This window comes from Adelges cooleyi, unplaced genomic scaffold (assembly GCF_023614345.1).
Source record: "Adelges cooleyi isolate 19-005CV unplaced genomic scaffold, UGA_ACOO_1.1 ACOO_flye_CR_arks_rails_tigmint_CR_PRNA_13, whole genome shotgun sequence".
NCBI lineage: Eukaryota > Metazoa > Arthropoda > Insecta > Hemiptera > Adelgidae > Adelges > Adelges cooleyi.
Genome location: NW_026095784.1, coordinates 121136 through 147666, shown reverse-complemented (window position 1 = coordinate 147666; position 26531 = coordinate 121136). Strand labels below are relative to the sequence as shown.

The window sequence follows — 26531 nt, the reverse complement described above, 5'->3', positions numbered from 1 at the left end:
TTTTTAAACGTCCGACGAAAACACGACACGTATTGGCGTAAAGGGCGTGTAATATTATTGTTGCATTGTGTACATTATTATTATTATTATTATAATACATTGTTGTAAGACCTATAACTATTGTGTATTGTTCTTGGACGGTTACAAATTCGAATTCGCCGCCATATGGCACATATAATAACACGGTCGGCCAATGGCCATAGCCCATAACGCGCACAAAGAGGTGCAATGTGCATTAGCGACGCGCGCCGCACGAGCAAGGACGAGATTATAATAATTTGAACGACCGTTATATAATAAATGTTAATAATATACGATATTATTATCGCGGTGTTTACAGGCCGTAGGCATTATTATTGTTGTTGTTTTTTTTTTTCAGTGCAAACGGTCGGCTTCCAGAACGCGGCGGCAGCTGCAGCCTGGAGGTACTCTTCGACGGGCGCAGTGCATGCCAGCCGAGGGAAAACGGTCGAGTGGCAACACTGCGCGCGGCCCGGCCCGCCGCGGGTCGTCTCGCTTAACCGCCGTTCGTCGGGTGATGTTTACTTGTCTGACCCATTCGCGTGTCCGTTGATCACCACCGACGTCTCTCTGCAAGCCGCTATCACTGCCGCCGTCTCCGCCGCCTGTCAAAGGTATACAACAATTTGTTTTATTTTCGTTTATTACTAAAGCGTTGAATTTATTATAAAAAAAATAAATAAATAAATAACGCGCACGTTTCCGGCCGGATTGCATAAATTACACGGGCATTCTGCGATTCACAGCGATACGCGCAAAATAATTATTTACAATAACACACTATCCCGAATGCTTGGCCCCCGCGATACCGGCAAACGTCGGTAGGGTCCCGCGCGGGCGCTCGCGCGCATTTTCACATAATTATGGCGCCCGAATTGTTATTGTTTTTTTTTTTTTTTTTTCATCGATTTTTACCGTAATGTGTACCTGCAATTAAATGCCGGCACGACGATATAATAATACATTACGTTCACGTCATGGAAATATCTAATCCTATCCGATCGTAATATACTATAATACTTTGTCGCGTTTGTTTACATATTTTTTTTTTACCCGCGCACCGGCGTCCTCGGTATCATCGCCGCCGCCGCCGCCGCTTTCTGTACACCACCAAAATGGCCGTTTAATATATTTTATGTAAATCTTATTTGTTTCCTCGGTACACGCTCCTCTGGGATTTTTCAATCGTCTCTCGTTCCGTAATGATTGTTTGGTTGTTTTTAATGGAATTTTTTTTTCTTTCAAACGTTTTAACCGTTTCCCTTGGCGGTACGCCGTCCCGAGCATTTCACCCCTCCACCCCTATAACTTGTGCAGGAAATCTATTATGTTTATTATATGTACACGATGATGCACGCCGCGTCGCCGGTTCTCGTGTGCGTATTGATTTTCCCGGGGGGTGGCATGTTGAAAATTGTATTATACTATAGTAGGCTTATGTAAACTTACCTGCTTCGTCGCCGCCTTTGACCAACGCCAACGCCGGCTGTACGGCCGCTATATTTATGGTTTTTACAGATATATTTTTTTTATTTATTCGGAATAAAAAAAAAAAATTACAATTTTTCGATATTTTTAACGCTGTCGAGTAATTTTCTGGCGTTCTTATTTTTTTTCCCCATCTAATCTAATCTAATTATAAAAATATATCCGCATTCCGCGGATACCGTTTTAAATACTGTTGGTTGTCTTTGGTGTTAGGTATACAATATAATATTATTATGTACCTTTTATACATTTCAAATGGGTTGTTTGAGTGGCTATGAGTAAAAGGGTCGAAAAATATTATTTCTTGCCCGAACTCCTGCGTTTTCCAGTCATTTATAAATTCGTGTTATTTACAAGTATATTACAACCGAAATGACGAAGGTCGCGTTTTTGTTGTTCAAACATTAAAAATCCAACGTTTAAAATATTTACCAATCGTCCTTACGACCTTAAATGCTTAATGAATACTAATTTAAAAAAATCTTATTATGTATGATTTATGAAGAATGTTTCATCAGTTATTTGTCAGCTTTTACATACCGAACTTAATTAGGTTCCGAAATTTACTTTTGAAATTTGATATCTGAATATATATATTTAATATTTCAGATTAATATACGGTATTGAAAATTCGTTTGGTACAGCATTGGTTTGACTTTGAATTATATGTTTAACCTATATTCATTTGTATCGTGTTGAGAACATGATTGTAAACTTTGATTTAAATTTTTCAGTTTATTTTAACGTCAAATAAAAAGCATAATATCCAAAATGTCTGACGATGGAGCAGTTGTCTCTGAAAAGAGGAGCCGTGGAAGACCCGCCAAACCTGTTGAGGTAAATTGTTGCGCCCAAATGTAAATTAATTTTTTTTCTCTACTCTTTGAACACATTAAATTATTAAGAGTTTTATATCCATAGGCCAATGACAAAGATGTTAAAGACGTAAAGAAGCGTGGCCGTCCAGCAGGAAAATCTCCTGTAAAAGCAGAAAAGAAGTCTGATGTCGACGGAGAACCAGTAGCGAAAAGAGGAAGAGGAAGGCCAAAGAAGGGCACGAGCAAAGCTAAGGCTAAAGTAAGCACCAATTTTGTAAAACTGTTTGTTTTTGAGATTGCAAGATACAATCTATTAATTTTATAATAGTAAAACAATTTGGAACTGTATTTAATATTATCGTAATCAATTTTAGCCTCAATCTACTGGCAGAGGTCGAGGCAGGCCACCCTCCAAGAAAACCGAGAAGGATGAATCTGCTGACGAAAACGGCGAATCTGAAGAAGCTGAAGATTAAGTGTGAATTATTCCTTTTTACGTATTTCTAATAATTTTATTATTTCATTATGAAACAATAATTTAATTTAATTTATTTAAATTCAATAATTCAATATTGATATTATATATTATTATTATGTAGACATAGGTTAGATTTTACTTTAATTTCTATCCGCAATGTATAATACTAAAAACTGAGAACTTACGAAAAAATTGTAACATTTTAAAACGTAATGAATGTTTTATAATCATATCATTGAAATTTTATCATTTGTGTAAAGACAATTATCGAGTATTGTATATACTAAATACTATAATATAATTTGTCATTTTAATTCATTAATAATAATAATAATCATATTGTAAAAATGTTTTATTGTCCAACAACTTGTCTGGGAAAGTCTTTTTTATTTTAATCTACTTGTTCGTACTGCTTATGTATTCTGACCAATCTCTCATATTGAATAAACAATTTGGGTATACAAGTGAAATTATTATTTGTTCATATATGTTCTAATAATATAATGATTGGTTTGTAATTTTCAATCGACGAATCTGTGTTTTAGTTACAAGCTGATATAAATTATAACTTAACCAAACCAACAACAATATAACCATAACCAACTTACGGGTAGCTTTTCAAAACAATAATAAATTTAAAACTATTTATTCAAAACTGGGTGTCGACCAGTCAATATTTTCAGGATATTTTTCTTAAATTCAAAGGTCATACTGACTTTGACTGTTCAGACTGTGATTGGTTTTTTTATAATCCAGCCATTTTTTTTTTTGTGATTAGTTTGCACTGATTTTTGTTTTAGATTTGTGAATGAGTAAAAGTTTATTATGATTTAGTGATATATATCACTTTGGTTTTTGAAAGAAACTGGACATCTATTCTTGTGACACCTTTGGATCCTTTCTGAAATAAAAAAAAATAGTTTTTTTATTCATAGGTAAAACAGAATTTATTATCATGTCATTATCGTGAAAAAAACTATTGTAAATTTATTTCAGTAAATTACAGCAATATTGTACTTTAAAAAAAAAATCCTTTCCTTTAAAAAAATGTTATTCGCTAGAATAGTAAAGCTATTATTACTATTTCAGTGTTTTTTTTTTTTTTTAATTGTTCATATACAAAGTACAGAGTTACACAAACACAAGTTCCGAGTAAATGCTGAAAATCTTAAAATAGACGTTTCTAAAATCTTCCTAATTATTATTATGAAATATATCAACAAACAAATAACAGTTTTAGAATAAAAATGTTTTTTTCAAACCAGTTTTCTAGTGTCTGGCCAGCTAATAAAATGATTGTAAATCAGTATCTTATGTAAAATAATCTTAGCTTTTTAAAAAAAAAGTACTGATTTATTTTTTCTAGTAAAGGAAATTCATTAAAGTTTAGTTTATAATCTAAAAAGTGGTTTTTCGCATTGCCCAAGTACGAGAATTTTTCTAATCTTTTTTTCGGATAGCTGACACAATTTTACATGATAAAATGAGTAAATGTCAAATTGAGTTCTTCATAAAAACAAAAAAAAGAGGTGAAATTTCATAGAATTTACGGAAAATTGTCTTATTTTTACACATAATTATTTCATTATAATTACTGTGGTCGTTTTTTTCAGGTTAAACTTTCTATATTCCTTTGTCGATTCTTATGTAGAATTTTCAAGAAACCAAATATAGTGAATTCAGTGAACTGGTTCTTGAAGTTATAACTTGTCACTTATATAAGACATATCGAAGAGTAAAACATACCCCGATCGAGTCTTCAAATATAATTGTAGCTATTTATTATTCAAGTTTAGTTAATTTATTTATAAAAAATGGACCTTTAAATATACAGAAATTATAAGGCTAAACTAAATCTAGCCCTTCCCGGTCACTAGATTACCAGCTGCTTCACCGACTTCCCTTGTATACAAGTATTTAAAATATAATATAATATACAAAGAGTGTTATAACCACCAGAGCCAGTATTGACCAGATGGGGAACTTGGTGGGAAGCTGCCAGTCAGTCTATACTTAAATGTAAAACAGAGTTCTTGACTTGAAAACTGAAGAAAATGGATTAATATTATTAAGATGCATTTCCACGTGCTTGTGAACAACCATCGAAAGTTTAGAGAAGTCAAATGTGTAGCTCTTGTTGATTCGATAAAACTAATTGAAGATACAATTATTGTTAAATTTCAAAAAGTACCACGAGAAAATAGAGGTAATATCAAAATAAAAATAGATCAACAAAAAGAATAATTTTCTTAACAAGTAAGTCATGAACTTTATTTTTTATTATATTTATAAATCAGTTTCTTTTTTTATTTTGTAATATTTTTAAGGAGGGCCCGATTTAATGAAATTAAGGCCAAGTGCATCAACTTATTTGAGGCCCCCAAGTCGAAAATTTTTCCTGAAAAAAATCTGCAGAGAGTGGAGGAAAAAACGTTGGTAATCAAAAAAAGAACTTTGGTTAAATACTTATAACACAACTCATAATATATTTGTACAATATTTTATGGATAATGAAGATATAATACTAATTAAATAATTTTAAAAATTATACTATATTAAAAAACATACTTTTAATGAATTAAAGAATTTAAATTAAAATAAATAAATTTGCAGTCTTGCAAAAACGGAAAAATAACTTAGGTATTAATTTATAAGTTTGTTTTATATAATTCAAATTAAATAAAAAATAATGATACATTTTTTTTTTTTTTTATAACATTTTATCACAAAAAAGTTAAAAAAATACAAAGATTTCTTTTTTGATTTTTTCATTGCAAAAGTTTCAATTACCGAGTCAAGATTTTTAATGCTACTGTAAAAATATACTGAAATTGATTGTATTACATTTTACAAAATAAATTTATGTTGATTTGATAAGAAAAAAATTGCTGCAGCTTGCGGGGCCAAGTGCAAGTGCACCATCTGCACTTGCATAAATCAGGCCCTGTTTTTAAGTGTTATATGACAATTTTTAAATACTTTTTGGCAAATAAAAGAATTTTCAACAATTTTTTTTTTTTTTTGTAATACCTCTAAAGTATCAAAACATTTTTGCATAAAAGCATATTTTGAATTTAACAGAATATATTTTGAATAAAAGCATATTTTTTGCATATTGTCTTACGATTTTCAAAGAATATTTTCAACTTTTTAAAAGAATATTAGCGCATCTTATTTTGAGGCTATTTTAAGGGAATATTATGCCGTCCTCTAGCTGTTATGACACACATACCCAGGTAAGCGTTTGGATATTTTCGCCGGCAACAGTCATTCGGTTCTTATCAGTTATCAAATACTCGAGTGCACGAATGTGTGTCGTTTAATCGCACTGTAACTCGACATGATCCGCCGTTTCCCCACCGATTTATTTTTACAAGTAATTTTTCTTATATTTTAAAGACACACACACAATCTGCGATTACACTCTCAAGTGTGTACGCCGAATCGTCATCGTTATCTGCTGTTCGCCCAGACCTGTTCGCCGCCGGCTATTCGTCCCTAGTCGTTATTGTTGTGTCGACGCCAAAAACAACAGCTTTAGCCGTAATAAAGCATATTAAGTAATATATTTTTTTCTTACTCGAAAGAAGCAAGTACACACACACACTCACTCAAGTATTAAAAAAAACCGCACGAGACATGACGGGATCGCCGCGGTTTTTTAGCACTTCCACCGTGCGGACCACCACGAACATCATCGCCAAGTTAAACTTTGTAAGTCCGCCTATTAATATAATAATTATTATTAAAAAAAAAAATTACCAAACGGTCGGTACAAATAACACTTGCAAGTGTCAGAAATAGGTATGAAATTTTCCTTAAACTTTCAATTTTGTCAGTGCGACCTCTTATTTTTGTGCCGACCATTCACAGTTATGAAAAAAATGCCATTGACTTTTTTCGCGTGTCACTCGTTTTAGCAGCATTTTAACGGTAAATTAACACAGATAAGCTGTTTACAGGTCTTGCGGTATTGTGTATTAATTATCAGTGTGACTAGATCAATAAATTAATTAAAAATATTATGTTGACCCCTTTCCGTTGCACACTTGCGCCCAAACCGCCTTTAAGAAATACCGCCTTAACCGTCAATCGGGTCGGTCATTGTAAAAGTAATATTTTATCCCCTTGTAATTTGATTTGGAACTAACGAGTTTGTTAAAAAAAAAAATACAAGTATTCATTCAGTGTTTTCTATTTTTTTTTTAATTGTTTATTACAAGTCAAATGTTTAGTGACTTAAAAAACGAAACCAAAACTAATGTAATAAATAAACTTTTTTTTTTTTTGAGTTAACCGCTTTTACAATGAACGACCCAATTATCGATGGGCCATATTTATTTGATTCTAATAATTATTTATGTTTAGCGCGTTTATTATCGAGCGAATGTATCTAAATGTGTTGCATAAATTTTAAATAAATATGACCTACATTTCGTCGTATAAACACATATTAATGTTTCAAAATATGGTACAATCATTTTAAAAAAAAGACTCTTTTATTGCCATTATACCAGTTAATTAATAAAAAGGCGCAAAAAATATATAAAAAAATCGAGTGTGTTTTAATTTTAATTTGATTTATTAACACTGTACAGTCGTTTGTACGTATAGTTGTTCAAAACTAAGTACCATTTACCAATCAGTCACTGTTGTCATTTGATAAGTTTATTTGCATTCAAGATAAACGCTTAGTCATGTTTAATTGCCAGATCACCTTGTAGTTCATTGTATAACGTTATCTTAATTATCGTTGCATAATTAATCTAAAAAACGGTTTATACATATTATTACACATTGCGCACAACACACGGATACTTATTACAGATATATTTTTTTAATCCAATTATCAGTCAAGTTAATGTTAACGAAAATCAATTAGCGTGTATTCAAATAAAATCGTTATTAAAATACTCGTCATCGACGGACAATGATAATGGGGTATTGTTTTTTTTAGAATGACTCATGTTTTAGATTGTACATTAGACTGTATGTTTTTCTTTTCTTTTAGCTTGTTTTTTTAGTCGCCAAAGTCGTATGGAAAATAAAATGATTATTGTTTTTTTTTTTCTAATTTGTTTTCAGTGGATTAGCTTAGTGCAACTGATTAACATCATAAGAACTATACACCCTGTGTCGGACATAAGATGCAGTAGACAAACCGGACAGACCACGTGGTTCTTAAGTAAGCAACGCACCATGATTTAAATATACCAGGTTATTGCATATCTACCCCCTCTTCCTAACATTTTCAGACGCAAAATAAAAAATGGCACCATAACGGGCAGCGTTCTTGTTGGTTTAAATTTATTGACTGATAAGCTATTTTTCTCTTATCAGTTTACAGTGTTATAAGTCTTACACATGAACAAAATATAAGAAATTCTAGTTTTTAATTTGGATTTTTTATTCGATACAGATTTTTTAATTGTCTATATATATTTTATAATGTGAAATAAAAAATGTATCTAAATAAGAAGAATGGACAAATAAATAAAAGTGTTTATAGTTTAATTAATATTAGTTGTTTATTAATTGTAATTATAATTTTCCGGCTTGTTCGATTAATTTATTATTTTTTTTCTTCTATTTCTTTATTCAGTTTTTGTGTGTTTAAAATTTGATTTTGTTTTTCATCATAACTAAGTTTCATTTTTCTTTTCTAGGGGCTCTCATAGGTGGTATTAGTAACTTGTATTGGAATAAGTATTTTTTTAATTGATAAAATTGTAAAAATACAATTTTTGTTTTCAAATTTGCGCGGGTAAATATCGGCCAATGAGAATGCCGCCCGTTACGCTGCCATTTTGTGAAAAAATAATCACATAGAGTGGGAATATGCAATAACCTGGTATATTTTAATCATGCAACGCACAAGGGGTTAATTATAGTTTTTAAACTTGTCAAGTATTTATGTAAATAACGACTGCCATGTTTTTCAGATGAAACTAGCATAGACAGAGATCAACTACAATACGAACATATTTTCTCCTTGTTGTCCATGTTGTTCATTGTCGTCTTAATGGTCTATGTGAATTTTTACTTGAGCTTAGCTACTTCTGAAGTGAGTTGTAATATTAATATACGTCTATAATATAAATATTTTATATTATATTTTTAGTAAATGCAAGAAATTCAGCGTTAAAATTGTAAAAGTTTTACCCGTTTGGTATAAATATTTGAATATTGTTTGAAGTTCAATGCTAGAATCACTATTTAAACAGGGTTTAGGGATTACAAGTATATTGCTAGGGGTAAAACGACCAAGTCGTTTAGCGGTTTTAATGATGTTATTTTTCTAGCACGAAGTTTACCGAGTCCATCAATGGTTGGTGATATACACAATTATCTTTGTGTTTTCTTTGGTATTCCTCGTCGTGCCTGCGTTCATCATACCCAATATCGGAAGGTTCCTATTCGGAATAGTTATAACCCGTATGTATAAGTTCATTTTTTTTAAATTTTATTTCTCGAAAAAAAAAGATTCTTATACTCTTTTAAATAACATGTACTCATCGAGTATATTTCTTCACCGGCTCTTTCCAAAATTCCGATTGAATTTTGTCTGTTCCTGCAACTTTCTTCTCTCTCAGAACCGGGTATTTTATCAATACCGTCTTATACGTTTTCTAAATACACCTTCCACATTTTCCCCTTGCTATCTCCTATTGTTTCTCCACTTTTCGGACCAACGTCTATCTCACTGAATTTTAACATGGATATGTTATTGAGCGGGATACAAGAAATGTCAAAAATATTTTTTAAATTGTTTAAAATATTATAAAGTATTAAGAGATAAGTGATAAGAAGTTAGAGAAAAGAAAACAGTGATAAGAGATCAGAGATACGAGATAAAAGTAAAAAGATAAGTACAGATATATATATATATAGTAATAATCTAGTTTGCTAACTAGTGATAAGAATGGAAGTCGACGTCGGCCATTTTTGTGGGATTTATGTGTGTATAAAATAATATATGTATCTGTGATTCTGTGCTATCATCTTAACTTTCAATTGTTATAAGTAGTGATAACAGTTTAAACATGTGATAAGGTTCTAATCCCACAAATATGGCGGAAAATGGTAACTCTTAAATTATCTCTATTGGCGGCGTAATAGTTATTGAATAGTTAATTATAATATATATCTGTAAGAGACAAAATATAAGTGATAAGAGGTGACGTATCCATGATTAAATGTTGTGGAACGGAACTATAGGTATTTTTTCACTTCAGAGTTGCACTTTTCCTCCTTAGGTTATTTTTAGTTTTCTCGTTATTGAATAACGTCGGCGGCTTAGCTATTATACAATAATTGTGTGTTTTAACAAAAATGCAGTGTTCGAGGCGTTCGGACTGTACGTGGTGAGAATCTTCTACCACGACGAGATCGAGTACGTGCAGGCCGTGCAAAACCGGGCTGCCGTCAGTGCGGTCCATTCTTATGCCAGCCAAACGTCTTCGGCGCCGCCCTTGAACTGCGCGGTCCAAGCCGGGCAGCCGTACGTCATCCAACGCGTGCAGCAGCCGGACCAGCAGCAGGCCGCGTACCCCCAAGTCATCGTTCCTATGCCCCAGCAGCAACACCCCGAACCGCACATGCCGGTGCCGGTGCCTCCTCCCCACGATTTCAGCAAGCCCCCGCCGTATTCGCCGTAAGATGGATGGATGTATTTGTTTTTTTGTTTAAGAAAACAAAACAATTCTCGGATCTTCGGTCGATATATGGTGGACGGAAATTTGTTTGTATAAAAAAAAAAATAATAATAATAATGTAGATATCTGCATATAGTCATAATATATTATAACAGATAGTTTCAATGGAGACGTAGTCTTTTTTAGTGTAGACAAAGACTGGAGTGGCTGTGTTCCTGTTCGACTTTAAACGATTAATACATAAATGAGAGTATATTATTTTGATTTGTTAAAAATTACACTATCATCGTGCACCGGCGACGACTTTCTCGTTCTTAAGAGTTCTCTCTAATTTAGAGAAAAATCTTCCTTATTATAAATTACTTTAAATACATGATAACTTCTCTCCTATATAATATGTACTATTTGTTATGATTTTTAAGTGAAAATGTTTAATAGTAATAATATTGTTTGAACGTTAACTTGTTTTATATTATTATGTATAACGTACGCGTACATCAGTGTAACGGGTTGATTTTTAATATTGAGTTTTTAATAACAATAATTATTTTGTATTGATTGTGCTAAGAATAAGTATTATTTATTTTTTTATCGTTGTACATATATTATCTATCATCTATATAAATATGTATCATAATATATAACTTACGATAAAATATTGATTGTTTAATTAGGTATTATAATAATTGTATAAATGTAACTTTTATGATAAGTTTTCACCAAACACACATGTCGCATTGTATCAAATTTTCGATGAAATATTCGATTTGAATCGTAGTTTTTGTCTTAGTGGTGTTAACTGCTGAATAAAAAAAAACAAATAAAGACTTTTCAGAATTATTATGTTTGTAAGCGTCTATTTGAAACGAAACCAAAACAATACTAACTTATTTTGTTCAGTGCAATACAAGTACAGTGGCTTCGGCAAGTTGTCAATATCGATCCGTGAAGTTGGTACTGTTCAAAAAAAAAAAAAAACCATACAATTTAAATAAGAAATTAAAACAATTCAAGACGAGTAAACAAGTAACCGAATCTAGAAAATCATAAAACAATGTTTTAATGGGCCAGATTTGCACAACTCACAAAAAAGTGTCACGAACATTTTCAATTACCCATATTCATGTTAAAAACTCAAAGTTCATTAAGCCTTAATTACTGATAGAATGATTAAACAACGTTATTGAAATCAGAGTTACTTGAATAATCGACAATTAGACACACATTCAGAATAGGTGCAGTATAGTAAGTGATATTATTGTAGGTAGGTACTTTATCTTACCTTATATAATATGTTTAAGATAGAGATTGGTATGAATTTGTGTTACGTTCGAAAAGAAGAATTTATCGAGTGTGTTACTATGTGTAAAATATCGGAGGATAATAAAAAGCTTTAATTTAAAAGACAAACGCGATTAGATTAGCTGTAGATGTTCACTGCCACTTGTTATGTAGAAAATATGATATGTAAACAAATGATTTAGCGTTGTTCTGACGAATGCGATCATCTAATGTATATAATATAACATACAGGTTGATCATTTTATCGTGAACCACTCAATATGTCAGAGGGTTTAATGAGAAATTACATTTTGTTTTTACCCCTCTCCAAATGTATAACTTTGATAGCAACTTTTGAAACTTAAATGGTAACGCATACAATTCATTATATTTTTAAATTGAGAATAATGTACTAAACATATGTTGACTGGTCGATAATACCAGTTTTGAATAACTATTTTTGAAGTTGTTGAAGATTCTCAAGTTTAGGGCAGGAGGAAAGGTGGAATGTAGTATTATATTTTTATAAACTTTAAAAATAATTGTTATCAAAACTGGTTATCGACCAGTCAAAATGTTCGACAAATTATTCTTCGTTATTAAAGTTAATCAAATATATAAGTTACCGTTTAAAAAAACTTAAGTTCATACGGTTTTAACATAATATAAAGGATGGGATTTTATTTTTTAACTGTATTACATTTGTCCCAACTAAAGTATAAAAAAAAGATAACTTATAAACGCCTAATATCTTCTTCTGACTGGGTCATAGTTAACCAATCACTCAGTTGTTTGTATATACATTATATGGAACTTATTAATCGGACATACCGGCCGGGTTTCCGGTTTTGTACCATTGTATAACACGTTGGGAACCCATGCTTTCTCTCTATTGGTCGACACTTTATAGCTATATTACTTACTGTTGCACGTCACAGCCCAACAATATGTTTTTTATATCAGTAGATAGTATTCAGTAGACAGTACACTAGTGACTAGTAGCAAACGTTGGTGCACGATTGGAGATATTTTCCACTAGCGTTCTGTGCACACACTCTTGTATAATTATTATTAAAACATACACAAAACCTGCCCAGTTGTTTGTACCTAAATTCAGTTTAAAATACAAATTCGGTCGACGTTGTTTCCGGTACCATGTCAAAGTACAAGTTAACGTACTTTAACTTCACCGCCCGAGCAGAACCGATTAGGTTTTTGTTGTCATACTTGGGAGAAGATTTCGAAGACAACCGATTTGAACGCGAACAATGGCCAGCGATAAAACCAGGTAAACCGGACCGAGATGGCGTTTGTAACTAGTGAGTAAGATGTGAGCTTTTTTTTCTTAAGTTTTGTACCCACTGTAAGTTTTTTTAATACTGGACCAATTTCTTCGAGTGGCAACTTAATAAATCTCAAATTTTATCTAGTTGATACAGGGGGGGGGGGGGTAAATTTTCCTTCACTCTTAAAAAAATAATTAACCAATTTTCAACTTTGACAAGCCATAATTTTAATTGAGTTTATAAGTATAATATGCTCATCGACTGTAAATAAACAACACTTACTTTTAGATAAAATTTAATTTTTTCTGTTTAACTATGTATTAATTTAATTATTTGTATTACGATATGTTTATTTTGAAAATTCTATGTAAATGTAACATAACATATTAATGAAGAAAAATCTTAAGCAACATTTGTGGTTATATATTATAAAATATTTAAATAAATCCTTATAGAATATTATATTATATGCTCAGGTATAGAATATTATATTTTTTTATATAACAATCACGTATATAGTACTTATGACAAATTACTCTGAACTTTCTCCATTCATTTTTTCAAAAACATTGATTTTACTTCTTACGGGTAATAATTTTTCTTTTTTTAATTTTTATGATTTAAGCCAATGTTTTTTGACGTTAAATAATACCATGAAATAATTTTTAGTTTTTGCAGAAATTTCGAAAAAAAAAAAAAACGAGATAATTCTAAAAAGTAAAACAAAATTTTGTTCAATTTTTACTTGTTTTTAAATGTTACAATTTCTATTTAAATCGCCAAAAGCCGTGAATAAAAAATAACTTATTTTATTCCTTGGAAAATTGTCTATAAAATATATGTAATTTCATTTATGAGTCGATAAGGTGTTTTTTTAAACATTATGCTTCAAAAACCAAGTCGACATTCAAAATATAATAATTAATTTTCTTTATCAATATTTCATACATATAAATTTAGATGTGTAAGCGTATATAAAATCTTCTTACCATCATCTTGTATAGAATTCGTCTTAAAAATCCGGCCCAATTTTAATTGGTATTTTAACTAAACAAACAAAACTGGTCGAGTTCAATAGTAGTAAGGCGTGATGACAAGTAAAAAAAAAAGAAGGACAGTCGTGACTTTTACATAATAATATAACAGGGTTGAGGTAAACATAAAATTAAATAATTCTATTAACCATAAGTATGATGAGTCTATTTTAAAAATATTTAATAATATACAGTAATTTTTATTTTACTATTTTGCGCCTGTGTTTGTTATTAATGTTCCTATGTGGCGACGGCGGGTGGAAGTTTTTTTTGTTGTGTTTTTTAACCGTTTAACCACTGTACTGGTTTTTGTTTTTAAAGGAATGCCCTTTGGACAAGTACCGGTGTTGGAAGTGGACGGAAAGGTGTTAAATCAGTCGGTGCCTATTTGCCGGTACCTAGCGAAGAAAGCCGGATTGGCCGGCCAAGACGAATGGGAATCGTTGTTGATTGACATCGCGGTCGATAACGTCTTTGAGATTAGACAAGGTAACTAAAGGTGATTAAATTAATTGAAATTAGTTTTAAGTAGTCCAGACGATAAAGTAATTAGGACAGTAAACAAATGGACTAAAGGTCGTAGAACTCTTTAAGTCGTTATCATTTAATTACCTGCGTTTATGAATAGCGCGTGCAATGCACAATATATACACATGCATTGTACATTGATATTAATTATTTAACGATTGTAGAAATAATGAAGAATTATCACGATCCGGATGAAGAAGCTAGAAATAAAAAGAAGGAAATCCTGGTCAAGGAATCGATCCCGTACTACTTGGAAAGATTCGAAAAAACGGTTTCCGAAAATGGCGGATACTTTGTCAATGGAAAGGTACTCTCTTGCTTTGTTAACTAAAGTATTATTTTCGCTAATTTTTATCAATTTGCTTGTGAGTATGAAAAACAAATAAGATAGTAGCATATATTTTGTTTTGTTGGTATAATGAAAATCGCAAGTAATTGTGTTTTTTCACAGACGTGCTCTGTGAATGAATTGTTCAAGAATTTTTTTGAAAAGGTTTCTGAATTAATTATTATAAATTATGTCGCCCAACGAGAACCACCACTGTTGGATAGGTACTTATTCTGTAAGTCTCGGTGGCCGCAAGTAACTTGGGTTATGTTACTTGTTTCTCTAAGAATCTTTTACATTCATCGATTATCCAGAGATTGGCGAACATAATATTACCATCGTAAAAGGAATTTTAAGAGTTAAATTTTGTAAGCACTTTATGATTCACGAGTGTGCCAAGTTTTTATTGTCTTGTACGCTGCTATCTTTTTCTGCTTATAACTGTCGAACTATCGGAATGTGGCTTAAACGTAAAAACATTACAGCAATATTAAATGTGAAAATATTTAAAAGTGTTTATCAGACGACATTGTTTGTGGATATTAACGACGCGAGTAAGTACCTGTAGTGGGGAGATAGTACAACTATTGTTTGTCGTGTGATTCATCTGTTTAGCAGAATTTAAAAAAAAACTACAATGAAAGAATCCCCTCGTGCTACGGTGCCAACGTTTACCGAGTATTTTCCCCACAAAACTCTTGGGTTAACTGCACCTGGTACGAAAAGGTGATCAAGTTAGGGTTAAGTAGCTTTTCGTTAATGAATAATATTTGAATTACTTATTATGACTAACAAGTTCCACAAAGGGTTTTGTTTTATAACGAATTTTAAATAACAATAACTAATGATCCACTATTCATTAAGTCCATATATATATGGCATGTGGCATAAATCGTGCTCCTAATTTAAACTCGAGTGATGTCAGAATAATTAAGATATGTTATTTTTTGCGATGGTGATGTCTTCTTACAATGATTTCAGAATAATGATTTAGTTTGCAATTGTTTAATTTTTACCAGCGATGACATACCTTCTTCTAATACATAATATAATTTTCTAAAAAATATTTTTACAGCCATTATTATTATTTTTTTTTTTAGCTCTCTTGGGCTGACATATATTTCGTGGCTATCTTGGACCATTTGAAATCCGTCATAGACGTGGACATGGTAGAAGGTCGTCCAAATTTAGGGAAACTCAAACAAAAAGTATTGGACATCCCTCAAATCAAATCGTGGATAGCCAAACGACCCGGGCCAATATTTTAAGTGTGACTGATATCCATTCTTGCACTAATACTACTATCTGTGCTATGTTTATAAAATAAACAATTGCCTTAGGTTATTATAACTATAATGAGTACAATCGTTTGTATTGCAGTGTGTAATCGATTCACGTCAGTTCAACGGTACAATTTTTTGTTATTTTATGAGCCTTTTAAACCAGTTATTGTTAAATTTGAACACTATTAATTAGATCGGTTAAATAGAACTGCATTCCCCTTGTAAATGTTACTATTGTATATTAAATTAAAATAGTACGTTTAATAAAATAATGTTTGATAAATATGACGTGTGGGGTGTATTTTTATTCAGTGACGTTATTTGTAGTGACCTTACTACATATTATTATCTACCAAAATTAAAGGTACATTATATTAATCATAAAACGATCAAAGCGCGCCCTTTTGATCATTTTATTTGTTAAATTTTTACCGCGCAACAAGTGTCACAACAAAATCTTAAGTATTTATGCAGCGTCCTCAAACTGTGTCTTATTGTATTACTAGTGGTTTTTGTCGGGTATCTAAATGAACTTGGCGCCATCTATATTTTATAGTTTTGATTCATCGATCAAGTCGACACAGTCTGAGAATAACACGATAATATCTGACCATCCAAAACTCTTGTACAACTAAAAAAAAAAACAAGCATTTAAAAGCTGAAATGTGTGACACTTGAAAATACCTTTAAAGATCGTTACTTAAGTACTTTGTACACGAAACTTGATAGTTGAAAACTTATAAAACATTTTTTTATCAAGAGAGGGATTCTCGCATATGTTTTTAAATAGTAAAACTTAATTAGTTTTCAAATTCGAATTTTCTAGACGAAAAACTACATACGAAGAAGAAGTGATAAAATTTAGGTAAAATTACTACTTTTAAGGTTTTTCTACAAGAACCAAAATTAAAACTCGACAGTTGTATATATTTCTAACTAGATTCATTTAATTAAAAAAAAAACTTGGTTAAATGAATAATATTTCGATCCATTGTACTTGACTCCATTTTTGGAGTAAAAACGACAATTTTTTAAAGATATTATCCGATTGCCAATATAGTATTCATTGTTTGGGTTTAATCGTAGGTAAAGTTTAAAAAAAGTTTTTTTTTCACCTATTTATAACAACTTTTTTTCCTAGAAATTATATTTAAAAACGAATATGGAATATTTCCGTAAAAAAAAAAAATCCAGTATCTCTAAATTTCATAGTAGGTGTTTTTAAATACAAATTTCCCAATTTGATCAGTCAAAATAATTGTCAGTAGATTATTGTCAACAGCATACATAATATTATAAGTTACTATTTTTTTGTAAGTATCAATTGTGTAGATAATCACAGTTTTTATTTTTAAAGAAAAAAGCCTCACGTCATGTATTGGTTTAAAAAAAATGATTTATCTTATTTGTTAATATTAGTTTTTATCGTTTAACAGTTTCGCACCGTAGCTTTTATTTGAAAGTCATTTTCGCATAAATAACAAAAGAATGCATAGGTCATGCCTATAATTAACATTAGCAAAGTAAGGGGTATTAAAGTAAGAAAGACAGCTGTTCTTTTTCCATAGAAATATTGTCTGGCTATGGTTAACCGTATGGGTTATTTTACCTGTATAAGGCTGTCACCATCTTGTTGTTATCACTTTACGGACCATCCATTATTTTATGTATTTTTGAGGTTTTTTTACACAATAAAATGACTTAAAAGAAAACGGGACAATATTATGATTTGTACCGATTGGTGTTACACAGCGATCGGGTGTGCGCATAATTTGGCGTCGACCAAATGGCAGCACTGCGGTCGACCGCGTCCGTGGTTTATTGTCACCGGCAGGTGGCGCGTCGCAAGCGGTGGCCATCGTCGTCGCGCTGTGGACTAATGGCCGCCGTCATCCGTTCGCCGCCGTTCGACCGTCTTCCCCTGTGGGTTAACCGATTTTTCTGGGCATTTTTCCACTGTTTGTTCACCGACAACGTTTTCCGACGAAATATTCGTGAAACGACCTATTCGAGTGGTTGATAGCAAACTCAACTTGCACACACACACACGCGGACGGTATTGTTCAAAACGATATCCAGAACGCCCAGCTTTGGCAGCCGCCGTCGCCGCCGCTGTTGACAGCACTATCTCGTGGTAAGCGTTTGCCCGTCGATCCGTCGGCCGTCGCATTCTGTTCGACAAAAAGTGCTAAAGGCTTGAAGAAGTAGGGGGGGCCGCCGGCAGTACACGGTGTTTACGTTTTTCTTTATTAACAGAAACTTCAAACTTGAAACCATGGCCGAACCGACACGGCCGGTCTGGAAAGCGCGCCAAAACCTGGATTCGTTGATACCCAATTCCTTTTGGTCGTCTGACGTGGATTTTTCGAATTTCAGGTGACCTTTGCGCGGCCGTCGAACCGGACAAGCCGCCGCCGCCGCCGTCGTTGGACATAAGGCCGGATTTGTCATTCCTCAAGAGTGGCTGGCCATCGGTTTTCGGACATGACTTGGACCACGGATGTCTCAATGTCACGGTAAAGCTGTACGCCAACAAGCCCTGTCACTGTACGCTGTCTGAGATATCGGCAACGTATGTCCACAATCGATAGCTAAAGGTATTGTGTAACGTTATAGTAATAATTTATCATGTATTAAGTGGGTACATTTTACACTCCAGTAGCAATTAAAATATATCTAATATGAGTTTTTAAATTTTTATATATGCTAGTCGCTTTGATAAAAAAAAGCGGTTTCATCGCTGTGTCGCGTGTATTACTTATAATTGTTACGTTTCATTTAAATCTGGAATTATCAAGCCGAATTTCTTCAATACGATCTTTAAAATATAGTTTTAAAAAGTGTTTCAAATATCCCAATACAATAATAAAACATATTAATTTATATATAGTAATATTATTATTTAATACAAAATGTAGGTATAGTACTTTTATTAATCGAGTCTTGATCTGTAAAAATTCAAGTGAGGTAACCATATCAAAAACTAGATAGGTTTATGTAAAAATAAATAAATTTGTTAAAAACATAAAATCATTTTAAGTAGAAATTTAAATCATTTACAATTTGCTGATTTATTGTTGAAACACGCACAGTTATTACATATTAATTTTCAGTTCGACAAAAAAATTATTTAAATAAATTTGTTAAATAATATGTTATGACAGCTATCAGACCAATATCAATACACAATGAACAACTTAAAGAGCATTGTGTCTTAAAATTATATTAAAAAACTTAGAACATATTGATAAGAGTTTGAGTTTAATTGTAGTTTTATATTTTTAGGTACTATATTGCAATCATGGGAGCTCCAAGTCAGTTGAAAATTGACAACTGGGGCAATTTTTTCATGCAACGGCTTAATAATTTGGCGAAAAATGACGAGTATTGCGATTACACTATTCGTTCTACAACCAACGAATCGTTCAAAGTTCACCGCGTTGTTTTAAACACGTGTTCAGATTATTTTGTTTCCCATCCAAACAGCGATACTTCCATGACCATGCCCGCCCATCTAAACTTTAACGCCGTCAAGAGTGTGGTGATGTTTATGTACACGGGACAGCTTCATTATACAGAAGATTCACGTTTGGCATTGCTCGAGGTCGCTGACATGTTACAAGTGAATGTCCTACTCAAGCTTTTGGAGTCTCAGTCTGGGGCGTTGAACAAAACGCTCGAGTACCAGGGGATTGCGTCCTCTTCCAAGCCGCATTCGGCCATCGCTCTGAACCAATACAGACCGGCGAAAAAACAGATTGTACAATTCAACACGACCGTGAGATCACCGCCCGAACATACGCCCGCTTCGACTTTTATCAACACGATGAAAGTCAAAGACGTGTTGAGCGAACACAAACCCATGCGTTTCGATTGCGACGCCGAAGATGTGCCCGAATTTTTAGAAAATACATTCGAATTGCCGCGGTACGACAGCGAGCCGTTGATTAAACAAGAAAATTTAGAATGCGCCAGAGCAATGCTTAAACGAGCTGCCAACGGAGAAGTAATCGGCAAAAACGAAAACAAAAAGCCTCAGGTCACCAAAGGTGAGGTGGTTCAGTCTGCCACGTCGTCTCCGGCGGGCAAGAAATTAAAAATCGTCAGCGATACCAACCCGGAGAACACCAACAGCAAAGTGGTACAGGAAATCTTAAAGAAATTCCCTCACTTGTTGCAGAGCAAAGGCAATATTAAATTGAAAATAATGTCGAGTAGCAACCACAGTCAGTTTGAGAGCATAATTATCAACACGCCCAATTCGGTGAACAAAATACTACCGGCCGGCACCAGCGTCAAGGAACCTTTGACCACGCACAAAGTGAAACCGGACATAAACAACACTAAAGGGCCGTGGTCGTGCGATCTATGCGGAACCGAGTCGGACCCTTTAAAATTGGACACCTACTTAACGTTCAGGCGGCACTTGGTCGAAAAACACAACGAAAAAGAAGATACTCGCATTTGTGAACACTGTGGCCATTTCTCAGTTCGTAAAAGTCTACAGATTCATCACATGTACACCAAACACAACATCACGCCTCCGGATGAGTACAAATTTCCCAAATGCAGCAAATGCGGCTTTATCGCCACGACAGATGTGCATTTAAATCGACATAAAATTTTGAATAAATGCATTAGCTCGCAGTCTCCGAAACGGGAAATGTTAAACAATTACACATGCAATGAATGTTCCAGAATATTCCGGTCGAGCCTCATGCTCAAAGCACATTTGAGAAATTTCCACAAACTCCACGAGACGTCGTCAAAAGAGATACTTATTCCTGTAGTGGACAGTTCGTCTCTGCCGCCCGGTTCTAAAATTATAGCCGAAAACAAAGGCAGCGATAAAGTCGAAGAAGTCACGCTGAACAACGACGACGTCCTGAAAGAATCGGAAAACCTAGTTAAAGACGAAACGCCAGAATGCGAAGAAGCCACCGAAGTCGAAACGGTCACCCTAGAAGATGCGGCGCAAGAAAAAGTCGTCAAGCCCGTTGACCTGACCGAAGAATGGGACGACTTTGATGACGGAGACACGTCCAAGCAAGCGGAGTCCTCTGACAAAGATGACGATGATAACGCGGCAAAACCTAGTAGAATAGATTTAGACTAAGAACTTGTCGCTCGACATATAAGAGTTGCAGCTCTTTTATTTTGTTAATTTATTTTTCGTTGAACTTTTTTCCAAGGACTTGTTTATTTTCTCCATAGTGATTTTGATATTTTCATAATTCATTTAAATTATTTAATACATGTAAGCTATATTTGTAATTTACATATTTTCTTACCTATTATAAATTAATGTTAGATTCGAGGTCCAGGACAACACAGGTGATATACGCTTAGTTACGATTCATATTATTATTATGTTCTATCAAGTATGTTGTATTGTAAATTTAATAAGAAATCCATTTCAGCTATTACGATTTTTGTAATTTCGATAAAATGAATTTTTGTAGTTTATTAGTTTACATTAAATTCTCATGAATTTCGTTGTAACAACTATTATTATATAATATAATTTGTAAAAATCACAGACAGTCTTGCTTGATAGTCCTTGCGAATATTGTTTTGATTTCCAAAAAGTTTGATGAAAAATTTGGAACCAAACTCTAATAATATTAATTCATTTGTCATCAATGAAGTGTTATTAAAAACCGAAATAATTACAGTCAGTTTTTGTTAATCATATTTTATGTGCCATAATGTTATAAATGAAAAACAATATTTTCTCGATGTTATTAATTTGCTTACGAAACCGAACTAGGATATGTTAATGGTATTTTTCTACAATTTTTATTATATAAATTCAAAGTTTTTAAAAGATGATTTAGCTTCTTTTTTTTTTGTATAAAATGAGTTGGAATTGAAAATTATTTTTATATTGGTTGATGATCTATGAACACTAAGCTATGTACCAAAATTATAATATTTGAATAACTAAAATGAAAAAAAAAGTGTTTTGTACTCGTGGTTACATTTTAAATAACATAAAAGTATATTATAATATATTTGCTCAGACGTACGACAGGAGAAAATATTAATTGTGTGACTTGCTTTAATTCATAATCAAACGATAGTCTTATATAATATGTTATTCGTTAGATTTAAGTTATTTATTATTATAATAGTAAATATTTTTTTATTATAGTCTTAAAAAAGAAAAAATATGAATTAGTTTGGCTACAAGAAATGGCTGACGACTCTTAAACGATTTGCGATACGCCCACTCACATATAGTAAATATATACTTAATATTATCATAAATCAAATTTGGAAATACGAATGTTACTTAACAATTTTCAAAACTAAACGAATTATCGAAAGAAAACCTGGACAATTTTGATTTAATTAATAATTGGCATTTTTATTAAGCTTGTTAAATATTTTTTTGTTCCAAATAAATGTGTACGTACTGTTTTAAATAAAATTGTTATGAACATTTTATTTCCCTTACACTTTTATTTAATGTGTTTTTTAAATTATTTAAAACAATTGTTATGTATACAAAAATAAATTCAACAAAGTCCAAATTCATTAAGTACTATTAGATGTATGTGTCACACACTATTATATTGAACCAAATTTAAATTGCAAAAAAACTTACAACATTAAACATTATCTGATAGATTTATAAGGGACTTTGTTGAATAAGGCGCCACGCTTTTTCTTTTTAGTAAAAAAATGAAAGATGTTTAACATTATTAAAAAATTGTAGTTAATTTTCGGTCGTTTTCAAAGTAATTGACGTTTGTAAAAAAAAAAAAAGTGCTATACATGATTGGTAAATATTTTTGTAGTAAAATCATTTTTCACTTTTATAGATAACATTGCTCGAATAAGAATTTGCACAACACTGGCACTGAAGGTAAGGTATACTTACTTATGCAGTTGGCCGGGTAAATGTTAAATTATTTGTCACCTATTAAAGGGGGGGGGGGTGCTAAGGAAGTTTAGACTTATTAAAAACCAGAATTTCAGTATAAAATAATTATAAGCCTTATACTTGGGGGGCTGTGTCTGTTTGGTTAGGTTCTCGAATGATTTTAGAAGACTTCCCTAGCCCTATATATTATACACTAGATTATAATGTTTTAATCCTATTGGGGACCTAACCTGCCAGTATAGGTACTGGTGGTGATCGATGATTACTCATTGTAGGTTTACAACTGTATAATATTTCCATCCATTATCTATATAATATACCTGAGAAAACAAAAAAAAAAAAAACTTGGCAAAATGTGTTCCCGCAGTGATCATTCACCGCACGTTAACGATAATTACTGTTTTGAGTATCTACTGGAAAAATACAATAATAGGTATACCTGTACACAAATGGGTATACTATTTATATATATATATATAGTTAGCTGTGACCGCAAACGCATTGCCACGGTTAAGGTTACTGTTGCGAAACTCGGCTCAGTGTGTGTGTGTTGTTGGATAACTTTTAAAAAACTAAGACTGTGAGTAATAATTAAGATAGGTACCCAATTGTCGCCGTCGGGCACATAATATAATAATATAATTATCGCATTAATCCAACCACAACTTACGCAGAGATGTGGTTTTGATTTTTGTTAAAAAAAATATATATAATGTAATAAACAATAATTACATAACGATATAAAATATAGGAGTGTATTTGTCGGACAAATTCTGTGTTTTTTTTTGGTTTATCCAAGAAAAACACTTAAAAATAATAGTTTTTTTTCCCAATAGAAAAAACCATTAACTTGTGACAATTTTAACCCTTTGAGTCATAGTGGTATTATATTGAAACCACCTATGAAATATTTTTTTTTTGCAATTGTGAATTGTAGAATCTTATTGAAACCACCATCAAAATAAACTGAAAAATTAAAAACAAAATTAATGTGCGACTCAAAGGGTTAAAAACTAATGTTTTTGACAAAACGTTGGCAAAAACTATGCGTTAACCCTTAACTTGGCAAGGCCTAATTTTTTAAAACATAAATAAATAAAAAACTTTATTAAAACATGCTTTTCTAAAAAAAGTGAACTAAAAAGTAAAAAATAATTTTACTACAAGAACAATATTTACCAGTCAATTGTAGCACATTTTATTTTAAATGTCAATTACTTTGAAAACAACCGAAAATTAACTACAATTTTAAATAATGTTAAATACCTTTAATTTTTTACTTAAAAGAAAAGCCCTATTCAACAAAGTCCCTCATAAATTGATCAGACAATGTTTAATATTGTAAGTTTTTTTTTAGTTTAAATTTGGTTCAATATAAGTGCGTGACACATACATTTTATACACATAACAATTGTTTTAAATCATTAAAAAAAAAAATATTATTAAAATATAAAAGTGTTGGGGGAAATAAAATGTTTATAATAAATTTTATTTTAAACAGTATGTACACATTTATTTGGAACAAAAAAATATTCAACAAGCTTAATAAAAATGCTTAATTTTAAAACTAGCATACAATTATAAATTTTGTTAAAATTGTATGCGTACAAATCAAGAATTGGGGTTTCAATTTTTGGGGGTGCAAAAGTCTCCCCAGCACCCCCCTAGTGATGCCTATGCCAAATAATGTTCTAGATGCAAAATATTGTACAGTTATTGCAATTCTAAGAAGAATACATTACCTGTAAATTAAATTTATCTCTATTTCAACAGATAGGTTTTAACGTGATGTACCTACCTACTTGTCAATGGAATGGTCAATCGAAAATCCAATGAAGCCAAACGTATTATTTTCTACGGCAGCAAGTGAGCAAGTTTTTCGTTTTGTTCTTCTCGAAGGGACGGGAGATTAAAAACAAAAATTCGTTAAGTCTGCAAACGCAAAAAGGAAATTAGACCGGAACCGAAGCGAAAGTTTCATTTCACAGGTTGTTGGAGCGAGACGGAGTGGCGCAAGTATAACTTAATAATTGACTTTCATTTGGGGCACTTCTACGGTGGGACGGCTCGATATAGCGAGTAGAAGAACTTCATTAAGAAAATCTAAAGGTACACGATGGTTATTATATAATACACATGGGTAACATAATATAAACTTCTAATAGAAAGTATGTGTGTAAAAATAATAGTGCACTAAATAAAATTATGCACATCTAGTGCAATGTTTCAAATTGATATCTCCATAAAAAAAAAAAAACGGTTAAAAAACAAAATTCCTAGAAAAAACGACCACAGCATTCAATATGGTTGAAATAATCATGTGTAAAAAAATAAGATAATTTTTCGTTTTCTCAAATTTTCTATGAATTTTTTACCTCTTTTGTTTTTATGGATACATCGGTTTGAAATTTACACATTATCTGTACGGTTTTCTGAAACTTTCTGAAAAAAATATTAGAAAAATTCTCAAATTTTAGGCAACTCGAAAGAAACATGGCACAATAATTTTAATAATAAACAAGATTTAGTGATAAATTTAGTCATAAATAATGTTATACTTGACGGTACTAAATTTAATTAAACGATTATACCATAATATAATTTAATCTACGAAAAAAAATATGTATAAATATATCACTGTACAGCATGGTAAAGTTGATTGCAGATTGACTTGTAATGTCATCGACTAGATAATAATAAGAAATACTAAAATAAAATAAAAAAACGTTGGTAGTTTGTATTGGTTGGTTAACAAAAGTTAACGACAAAAATCTCTAACAATATTATTGAACCACCATAAGGTTAGCATATAACTACAAATGCAAAACAGCTAAACTAAAATATAAAGTCAGTACCTAAATTTACAGTAAATTCAACTACACGTGAACTGATAAAATTGTTTATTTGGTTTTTACATAATTAACTATTTACCATAACCAATTAATTATTTTCCACGAATCCATTTTTTTTTTTTGCAAAATCAATTGAAATATTCATCTGGCAATACATAAATTATTTTTTTGTAACCGAATCTTTATTAAGTTTTAAAAATTAAAACATGTATGCTAATTACCGGTAAATTATTCAAAACCTAGGGGTGCTTATGGAGAGCTAACCCGTTGAATATATGCTAAATATAGACCCTCGAGGCACACCAGAAGTAATTTTAAACGTTTTAGAACAATAATAACGAGTTGGACGCGACCGGTGCAATAAGACTAGATGGTTTAAAGGCTGGAAAGCTTCAGATAAAAATAAATATGACAAGAGGACAGTGCGAGGCGACCTCGGATTTGTATGGACAGAACTTTGGGGATTTGGGATAAGCACCTAATGCCGTCATTTGTGTGGGAGATATATTTTTGGGATTATGGCAGTTATAGCTAAACGTCTAACGGTTAGGTCTGTCTGTGTGTTTGGCTAAATCGATCACAGGGTGCTG

The 26531-nt window shown here is 32.0% G+C and overlaps 4 protein-coding genes and 1 long non-coding RNA gene across 5 annotated transcripts; 4 read left to right on the top strand and 1 right to left on the bottom strand.

Moving 5' to 3' along the window:
• The first annotated feature begins 514 nt into the window (after positions 1–514).
• LOC126847918 (high mobility group protein I-like) lies at positions 515–3275 on the top strand. The gene is made up of 4 exons (XM_050588363.1): positions 515–635; positions 2244–2346; positions 2431–2586; positions 2702–3275. Exons 2-4 carry the CDS (start codon positions 2281–2283, stop codon positions 2801–2803), a joined length of 324 nt encoding a protein of 107 aa, XP_050444320.1. The 5' UTR covers positions 515–635; positions 2244–2280; the 3' UTR covers positions 2804–3275.
• Positions 3119–18312, bottom strand: LOC126847919 (uncharacterized). The gene is made up of 4 exons (XR_007687167.1): positions 17810–18312; positions 11348–11417; positions 11110–11262; positions 3119–3706 (listed from the first exon to the last, which is right to left on the bottom strand). It is a non-coding gene; the product is annotated as an uncharacterized LOC126847919 (long non-coding RNA).
• On the top strand, positions 6185–11267 carry LOC126847916 (uncharacterized). The gene is made up of 5 exons (XM_050588361.1): positions 6185–6519; positions 7891–7990; positions 8748–8869; positions 9108–9240; positions 10144–11267. The coding sequence occupies exons 1-5, from the start codon at positions 6445–6447 to the stop codon at positions 10461–10463; spliced, it is 750 nt and encodes a 249-aa protein (XP_050444318.1). The 5' UTR covers positions 6185–6444; the 3' UTR covers positions 10464–11267.
• On the top strand, positions 12698–16488 carry LOC126847917 (glutathione S-transferase-like). The gene is made up of 4 exons (XM_050588362.1): positions 12698–13029; positions 14383–14550; positions 14754–14896; positions 16018–16488. Exons 1-4 carry the CDS (start codon positions 12897–12899, stop codon positions 16183–16185), a joined length of 612 nt encoding a protein of 203 aa, XP_050444319.1. The 5' UTR covers positions 12698–12896; the 3' UTR covers positions 16186–16488.
• On the top strand, positions 18053–22600 carry LOC126847915 (centrosome-associated zinc finger protein CP190). The gene is made up of 3 exons (XM_050588360.1): positions 18053–18334; positions 18577–18797; positions 19486–22600. Exon 3 carries the CDS (start codon positions 19502–19504, stop codon positions 21314–21316), a length of 1815 nt encoding a protein of 604 aa, XP_050444317.1. The 5' UTR covers positions 18053–18334; positions 18577–18797; positions 19486–19501; the 3' UTR covers positions 21317–22600.
• Positions 22601–26531: the final 3931 nt, after the last annotated feature.